Source organism: Crocuta crocuta, unplaced genomic scaffold, assembly GCF_008692635.1.
Source record: "Crocuta crocuta isolate KB4526 unplaced genomic scaffold, BGI_CrCroc_1.0 scaffold59-1, whole genome shotgun sequence".
NCBI classification, from domain to species: Eukaryota; Metazoa; Chordata; class Mammalia; order Carnivora; family Hyaenidae; genus Crocuta; species Crocuta crocuta.
This window is the reverse complement of record NW_027551579.1, coordinates 2709364-2717059: the sequence shown is the minus strand read 5'-3', so window position 1 is coordinate 2717059 and position 7696 is coordinate 2709364. Positions and strand designations below refer to the sequence as shown.

The 7696-nt window shown below is 46.0% G+C and overlaps 1 protein-coding gene across 1 annotated transcript in view; it reads right to left on the bottom strand.

Annotated features, from left to right (window-relative positions):
• Positions 1 to 1318: 1318 nt before the first annotated feature.
• The window catches only part of ZP4 (zona pellucida glycoprotein 4), a 7967-nt gene continuing 1589 nt past the window's right edge, over positions 1319 to 7696 (bottom strand). Inside the window, exons 4-12 of the mRNA XM_077751720.1 lie at positions 7160 to 7309; positions 6277 to 6464; positions 5662 to 5759; positions 4664 to 4794; positions 3992 to 4181; positions 3769 to 3916; positions 3360 to 3438; positions 1639 to 1752; positions 1319 to 1423 (exon numbers count right to left, since the gene is read on the bottom strand). Coding sequence (XP_077607846.1) covers positions 1320 to 1423; positions 1639 to 1752; positions 3360 to 3438; positions 3769 to 3916; positions 3992 to 4181; positions 4664 to 4794; positions 5662 to 5759; positions 6277 to 6464; positions 7160 to 7309 — 1202 coding nt within the window. The 3' untranslated portion in view covers position 1319. The remainder of the gene's footprint in view (positions 1424 to 1638; positions 1753 to 3359; positions 3439 to 3768; positions 3917 to 3991; positions 4182 to 4663; positions 4795 to 5661; positions 5760 to 6276; positions 6465 to 7159; positions 7310 to 7696) is intronic.

The following is a 7696-nucleotide window of genomic DNA, read 5'->3' as shown; positions in this document are numbered from 1 at the left end:
CACTGCAATCCAAGACCATTGCTCTTCCCCTTTACTACAGAAGGTAGCCAATGGTCATAGCCCTTTGCTCTAGGTGTCTATTTTATCCACATTCCCCAGGCATCAGGCAAACAGGCAAGCTTCAGAAAATCCTTTGTCCAGCTGAATCTATGTACCACTGGAAATTGGTCCTCTGGAAGACTAGAGGAAAATTTTCAGTAGGATATGGAGTTTTAGGGAGAATATCTGAAATAATACTTCATTTCATGGTCCAACCTTACCATTCGTTGACTAAATGATACTGGGTAAGTTCTTGGACTTTGTAAGTATTCCAAGTCCTGGAAATCAAGAATTAATGTTTACCTCATTTTGTTTTCATGAGAGTCAAGCAGGTTATCAGGTATCTAGGATAGTGTCCCTGTTGGTTGAATAAGGGAACTGCTTAGCAGCAGTTTGAAGTGGAGTTAACTACCTGCTTTGTAGGCAAGTCAAGTATCAAGTTTAATGCCTTTTACTTTGCTGAAATATAAAGCAACCTAGAAGTTACTCCCTGAAGACAAATGGGGAAACCTTCTTTAAGCAGGAGTAATTTCAGAACTCCACCATGGAGAGAGTAGAGACTCCCAGAGTATGGCCAACAGTACTGGAGAGTTCTTTGAGCAGGGTATTTACCTTGAGAAGTCACCATGCTTTTCTGTTAGTCTTAAGGACTATTACTTGTTGGTTCTGACTCAAAACTAAGCTGCTGATCAAGCCACTTCCAGTTGACAAACCTATGATCAGATACTTCTGTTTAGTCACTGTTAATCGACATTGGATTTCAGAGTGGGATGTTTAGAAGATCAAGGTCACTTGAGAAATGGTTAGAAGTAGGAGTTCTTCGGCCTCAACCCAGACAAACTCTGGGGGTGGGACCAATTCTAGTTTTTAGCAGCCTTCCTTTGGAGAACTAGTAGTCTACAAGTTTCTAGAGTAGCTCTAGACTAGTTCTTCCTTAGTTTGATCTTCTGGAAGAGTTGTGTTCTACACCCCCTCTTGATCTTGTAATTGCTAAATCTGATGTGTTTAGTTCTTATGTTTACTGTGTAGGTTGTCCTCCAACTATGAATCTACTGAAACATTGTTCTATTCAGAAGCCAGAAAGGTTGGCTGGATTAGAAACCTCAGGTATCATTGGTTTTATTCTACTGTCATGCAAAGTACTGCCCGCCCCAGGCTGCAACTGTGAGACGCCAAGAGCAGATAGAAGACTTTATATAAATTAGTGCTTTACCTTTCAAATGAGAAGCTGGGCACAGGCTGGTAGTGCAGTCTGGTTTTATTAACACAACTGGAATAATTCACCTCGGTTTCCTGATAGCCAAGTAGGACACTAACAAGAATCCAACGATTAGGGTCCCAGAAAGGCCTACCATCCACAGAGCTTTGGGGTCCATAGGAGAACCTGTAAGATGAAAAGATAGGTTAATGGATGCCAAAAGCAAGTAATACCAGATTCTGAAAAATGTGGATGGTCTTTAGGAAACACAAGCTGGTCAACTGGGGATTCACACTGGTCCTATCAGCATGGGATAAATGGGGATGAGGAATAGCTTTGGCTTGACTAATGGTTCAGGTAGGAGGCTTCGAGTAGCTAGTTAGGTCTCTTCTTCCACTAACTTGACTTTCTATGGAGCTTTTCTGAGGAGTCCTTCGTGGCTTGGAGTAGAATCATGGGCTTGCTAGAGATGCTGGCAGTACTGCTGGGAGAATGGAAGTCAGAGTGTCTTCTTCCTGTTGGAGAGAAGACAGCTAGGGATTAGTTACTCTTTTGCACATGGAGGGGGTGGGAATGGGAGAGTTAGGTCCCTCAGTATGTACAGCTCCATTCCAGGTCTTAAGAAAACCTCCTTAAAAAACAACAGTCAGGGGCGCCTGAATGGCTCAGTTGGTTAGGCGNTTAGTTACTCTTTTGCACATGGAGGGGGTGGGAATGGGAGAGTTAGGTCCCTCAGTATGTACAGCTCCATTCCAGGTCTTAAGAAAACCTCCTTAAAAAACAGCCAGGGGCGCCTGAATGGCTCAGTTGGTTAGGCATCTGACCCTGGATTTCAGCTCACGTCATGATCTCAGTTTTTAAGTTCCAGCCCCTCACTGGGCTCAGCACCAACAGTACGGAGCCTGCTTGGGATTCTCTTTCTCCCACCCCTGCACACCTCACCCCTGCATGCCCCGCGTCTCAAACTTAAAAAATTNAGGTCCCTCAGTATGTACAGCTCCATTCCAGGTCTTAAGAAAACCTCCTTAAAAAACAGCCAGGGGCGCCTGAATGGCTCAGTTGGTTAGGCATCTGACCCTGGATTTCAGCTCACGTCATGATCTCAGTTTTTAAGTTCCAGCCCCTCACTGGGCTCAGCACCAACAGTACGGAGCCTGCTTGGGATTCTCTCTCTCCCACCCCTGCGCACCTCACCCCTGCATGCCCCGTGTCTCAAATTTAAAAAATTAAAAAGAAAAAACCTCCTTAATGTGTTAATATAAATTTGAACAAGACTTTATATCTAACACTGCTACCTCGGTTTCACCAGAATTTGGCAATATTAGGATATTACCCTTTCCCAGAACTGCCATTCTTCCTGAAAAAGTCATTTGGACAGTAACCTGTTAATACCAAGATGCTTTCCTAAGCTACAAACCTAACACCATGGTAGCTTAAGAATCCCATTTCTATTACCAATTATAGGACCTTGGAAAAGTCCATCTAAGTTTTAGTTTCTTTAGAAGTGTACAAAATATATATTTTTTGGAGTTAGATCCTAAACATTTAATGCAGTATTTCAGGACTAACATTACTAGGAGTATATTTTTGCTAGAAGAGGCTTAAAGTTTTGGGGGTCATGAATCCCAATTAATTCAGAGCTAGACATGTAAAAGTTAATGGACCAGGTAGGAATACACACATAACCAGAGCACTGGATCTGATCAGCTGGAGTACATACCCTGGCAACAATCACATGCCACCCATAGATCTTCAGGCCATGTTGCAGACCTGCCTTTGAGCAGGGGAAACATCTAGATTTGTGAACTAGCCAGATAATAAGGGCTTTGTGAGATTGATCCATATGTAGGTCATGAGCCACTTTGATTCCTGGCTTAATCATGATGTATATGGAAAAAGCAAAGGCTGAATGTTACTTGAGGAGTGATAGCTCCTATTTAAAGGGGCCGGATTCTAGGAAGCTGGTTGTGTGTTCTATTGCCTCATCAAAATACTTGAAGCAGCCTCATTAAGAAAGGGAATCTTGACTTGGAATCATTTGCCCACAGGCTAAGAAAGGTTAGCAGTGGGACTCAGGATTATTTCAAGTTTGTCCTCCAGTGTAGATAGCGTGGATACTCACGCCTGGCAACAGGGCAGGTTATCCTACAGGAGGAAGTCCCAGCAGGCTGGCAGACGGATGCACTACAGTGCACATACACCTGGGAGCCAAACAGAATGGAGATGGTGGTGGAGAACCACATCAGAAGTCTTCAAGCTCGTCTCCCCAGGAAGAAGCTGAAAGAAACTTATCAGAAAATCTTGACACTCCCAAGCCATTATCACAGTAACACTAAAGAACTAGAGTCTAGTAGGCAGAGGACATTCGTGTGGTTGGGATCAGTGATCACTCTGAGGAAGTGCCAACAAGCTAAAATGAAAGGGTAGCCTTGGCTGAGGGCTGGTAGGATGTGGGAAGGATTCCGAGTTGCTGGGGGCAGGAGTGTTCAGAGCCCTGCTGAGATTCACACAGGGAGGAACATACATCGTACCAGTCCCCTGAGTGCCCACTTTGCCATGGTATCCACAAAGCTGAAGGTGAAGATGCTGAAGCGCTGGTGGTAAGACGGAAATGGTGAATCCAGGGCTTTCTGGACAGGGAGCAGCTGGGTCTGATAGTTGTCTCCAGCATAGGGGCAGCTAAGCAAAGATACACGGATTTGGGAGGGGGTTCTCTGGGGGACCCCAACCCAGGGGCATAGAGAAGCTGCTTACCCTTTCACCAGCATGGGCCACTGGGGCTGACTCTGGGGGTTCATGCTGGGCGTGGCCCAACAGTGATGGAGGAGCAGCCCCAGGGAGGGGTCTGTTCTGTGGAGGATTGAGACCTCTACGTAAATGGGATCCCGAAGCAACTTCACCACTGGGTAGTCACCAGCAGTGTAGTAGGAGACGTAGTGCTTATCTGCAAGAGGCCAAAGTGGGTTGGGGCACTAAAGACCGACCATCGCCCCTAGGAGACAGACCATCGCCCCTAGGAGACAGACCATCGCCCCTAGGAGACAGACCATCGCCCCTAGGAGACAGACCATCGCCCCTATGAACACCTCTAGCAAGTATCTTATTACCAAATTGGTTTATTTAAATTTTTTTTTTTTTTTTTTTTTTTTAAGTATTTGAGAGAAAGAGATGGAGAAAGTAAGTGGAGGGACAGAAAGAAGAGAGAATCCCAAGCAGGCTCCAGGCCATTAGCCTGGAGTCTGATGCGGGGGAGGGAGGTGGCTCAATCTCATGAACCAGGAGATCATGACCTGAGCCGAAACCAAGAGTCAGATGCTTAACCAACTGAGCCACCCAGGTGCCCCAACCAGGTTGGTCTACTAATGCCCAGAGAAGTAATAGAGTTTTAAGACTGTAGGCTGGATGCTCTAGCCAAGAGGCTCTCACCTTTGGCAATCTTGAGTTCCAGAGTGAGGGGTCCAGGCTGGGTCTCTAGGTGGGGTGGCGGGATGGTAAACACCTGGACATTAACCGGGAAGGCATTGCTGCTTACAGAGTAGCTGCAGCTAACGCTAAGCCTACAGAAAGACATGGTCTTTGTTAGCTCACACGAGTGGTAGGATGGGCCATGCTACCTTTCAGTTTTTAAAGGTTTAAGGAACTATTAAACAGGAAGTGCTGGGCACATGTATCAACAGGACGTGTATGGTTCCAGAGCTTGTGGGAACTAGATCTTAGCTAAAGAGAAAGACGTAGATGGCATCCGTGTTTGAGCCTTGGAAATAGAAGAACCAGGCAAGACTTAGATGTGGTACTGTGAGAAACATGTGCCTTTTGTAGAGAAGGTAGTCAGGGAAGATCTTGCAGGGAGTGGCTATGAAGATAAAAATTGTAGTATCTGAGGTAGGAGGAGGGAGAGAAACAGCTGACCAAAGACAGACCAGAATTGGTCTTGCTAGAGAGTCTCTTGGGACCACAGTCTTGGGTTGGAAATAGGGAGTGAGAGATAGAGGGCATGTCATGGAGGACGGGTTAAGAGGAAAGTAGGCAGGGTTTCATGCAAGGTCCTAGGAGTTACGTTCATGTCAAGTTTAAGCTATGGCAAGACCATGAGGAAGCTTTGGGTGTATAATCTTAGATAAGGTGTTAAGGAGATCCTTCTTGCTACAATGTGGACTATGCAGGTGGAAGAGAGAAGGCCAAAATGAACACAAGGAAATCCAGGTAAGTGAAATAAGAGTCCGGAGGAGTTTGAGGCTTAGGTGAAGTCAGTGGCAGCGATGCAGGGGGATTTGGTCAAGTAATAGGGAGATGGGACAACCAAGGTAACAGATGGGTTCTGTTGTCAGGAGAGGTTCTGCAGATTCAGGGCTTACCCTGGAATCCTGTTTTATGGAAGGGAAGTCATTCTGGTCCAGCAGGGCCAGGTGGACACAGACCCTTACCTGAAAATACTGTCACGGGTAATAGAACCCTGGCTCCACGTCCTCACATCTCTAGCTGCAATCAGCTCGTTTTCATATATTGCCTGGTCTCCAGTGATCTAGAATTATGGAGAAAGAAGTAGGTCCATTCCTGCTAGCCAGGTGCTACTTCACTCATCTAGCAGTCAGCAAGGCTACCCTATCGTAAGCTGCATTTTCTGTCCCTTGAGCAGAAAGAGCAGGCGGCATTAACTAACCTGGGACCTTCTCACGTCACCTTAGCTCAGGTAAGAGAATAGGGCTTTGAGCACTCCAGTGAGGCAGCCAGGAACAGGACCACCAAGGTCAGCCAATTTCCCCCACTTGCTTCCCAGGGCAGTGTGGCAAGAGGAACTCCTTACTTGTTCTTCTCATGTATGGCTTGGTAGAAGTGCTGGCCCCTTGTCAGCACAGCTATGATCTTTGCTGAATGCCCAGGGAAGGCTTCTGCTTTCTCAGCAATGAAACCATCCTACAGACCAAGCAGTGGTCGGCTATATCCTTCCTGGCTAAGATCTTCCACACCTCCCTCCCAGTCACTAGGACATTTCTGTCTGACTTCGCATTAGGAACAAAGCCAAGCAGAGCTATTCTTACCCGTCTCGTGGTGCCACAGGAATTAAATGGAAACAAGAACAGGGCAAAAGCATGTGTTGCCATCACAGGGTGACATTCGTGGTCGTTCCCAAAGGCCAAGTGCACAGAATTTAAGAGGAGTGGGGGGGAGGTCACATTCCGAGACACGGCAATGGAGAAGTAGCCGTCTTGGGTACAGTGCGAAGTCACTGAAAAACCAGAGTTGCTGTGCTGAAAGCAAGCCAATCCCTCCCATAATGGGGCCAGCTAGGTACTTAGCTAGTTGTGATCCCTCCCCTGTGAGAAGCTGGCAGTCCTAATGAGTGACTTGGGTGCAAATTCAGCCATCTGAAGCACTGAATGAGCACTGAAGGAGCCCCTGGATTTGGATGTTGCCTCTGCTACTTGAGGCAAAGTATATAACCTCCTAACTTTAGCTTCCTTTGTAAAGTAAGAATAATTGTACTTACTTTGTTTTACTGATCAGTTAGTATTCAGAGCTTAGAGCAGCGGGCGGCATATATGGGTTTTGCATTAGAAAACCTTAGGGTAGGATTTAGGACCCACAGAAAGCCTTCTTGGAGAGGAGCCTCTCTAGACACTGAACCTATTCCCAAGGTGTCTGGTAGTCTTCCATTTCTGTCATCTGGGTTTCACTTTGCACAGAGCCTTAGCTTCTGGAGTTCATGGAATATTTTGATTTCTAGGAGAATTGGCAAGGGAAGGCTGTAGAAAATAAGTACATAGATTCAAGTATTCTAGGATGGGCTCATGGCTTATACAGTAACTTCTGGCCATCTTTAACATTGGTCTCCTGCTGGGGATGAGGGGGAAGATCACCCTTTTCCAGGTTTAGTTGCAAGCTATCTGGACTTTAACTGGTTTCAGAGATGCAAGAACCCACCTGTGTTTCCATAGTAACAGGAATTCGCCTCTGATTCATAGCAGCAACCAAGCTTCTTGCAGTCTCCCTGAGTGATGGGTGAAGAAGTACATGGCAGCCTGTCCCACATTGGGACAGAGTCACACAGGTCAGCGTTTAAAGCATCTAGGGCTACATTTTGAAGAGGAGAGGGACTCACACTAGATACCAAAGTTTGGTCTTTAAAGAGAAAAAAAAGATCATTTCATTACAAAGTATCAAAAATCAGGGCACCTGGGTGGCTCAGCCAGTTAAGTGTCTGACTCTTGATTTCAGCTCAGTTCATGATCTCCTGGTTTGGAAGTTTGAGTCCCGCCATCAGGCTCTGGGCTGTGTTAATGCAGAACCTACTTGGAATTCTCTCTCTGCCCCTCTCCCTCTGCCTCTACCCCATTTATGCATTCCCTAAATAAGAAGCAAATTTAAGAAAAACAGTCAAGTATCAAAATTCCCACAGATGCCCCCATGCTTGGGGTGGGTCCATATTACATACTAGCAATTACATTTCAGAAAGTCAAG